General features: G+C 64.0%; 1 protein-coding gene across 1 annotated transcript in view; it reads left to right on the forward strand.

Moving 5' to 3' along the window:
• Positions 1-124: 124 nt before the first annotated feature.
• The window catches only part of PELP1 (proline, glutamate and leucine rich protein 1), a 3,991-nt gene continuing 3,374 nt past the window's right edge, over positions 125-741 (forward strand). The window contains exon 1 of the mRNA XM_010571407.1: positions 125-208. Within this exon, the coding sequence (XP_010569709.1) occupies positions 125-208 (84 nt within the window). The remainder of the gene's footprint in view (positions 209-741) is intronic.

Consider the following 741-nt stretch of genomic DNA (forward strand, 5'->3'; position numbering starts at 1 on the left):
GGGACCCCCGCGACCCCTGACCCCCTCGTGACCCCTGACCCCGTGACCCCAGAGCGCCCAGGCCATCGGAGGCCTCGTCGGCGTCACCAGCGCCCGCCTCGGCTCCATGAAGACCCGGTGAGTGATGGCCACTCCGGCCAATCGGGGCGCGTGGGCTCCTCCGCGGCCATCTTTCTCGTTGGCTGCTGTCCCGGGGGCGGGGCAAAAAGTGAGGCGTGAGCCAATTGGAAAGCAGTGTCAGTCTGTTCACGCGGGGGGTGGGCTCGTTAGCCAATAGGAACGTGCTTTCAGGTCACAGTTGTGTGGCCGGTGGCCACGCCACAAACCGGTCAAAAGAGGTTTTGTCTTTGGGGGGCGTGGCTGCATGGCCAGGTAGCCAATCGGAAGGAGAGTTGATGCGTGCACCACGCCTGCCTGCCTAGTCCTGCTTCTCATTGGTTGCTTTGTCATGGGCGGGCCGGACTAGGTGAACAGGCGGCCAGTCAGAAGCTCCCTCAGCGCCGCACCCCCGGGGTGCTCTCTCCCATTGGCTTAGCAGAGCTGCTAGTCAGCAGGGGTGTGTCCTCCCTGGACCACACCCACAAGCTCTCTTTTTCTGTTGGCTGCCTGACGCGTGGTGGGTGGTACTAGGTGGGACAGAGCCCAATCAACAGGGATTCCCCTCCCTGGTGGGTGTGGCCATGCAGACAGGCAGCCAATCGGGCCTCGCCTGTGCACTACGCCCTTACTGCACTCCCTCCC

The sequence above is a fragment of the Haliaeetus leucocephalus genome, unplaced genomic scaffold, assembly GCF_000737465.1.
Source record: "Haliaeetus leucocephalus isolate CR32 unplaced genomic scaffold, Haliaeetus_leucocephalus-4.0 Scaffold325, whole genome shotgun sequence".
In the NCBI taxonomy this organism is placed as follows: Eukaryota; Metazoa; Chordata; class Aves; order Accipitriformes; family Accipitridae; genus Haliaeetus; species Haliaeetus leucocephalus.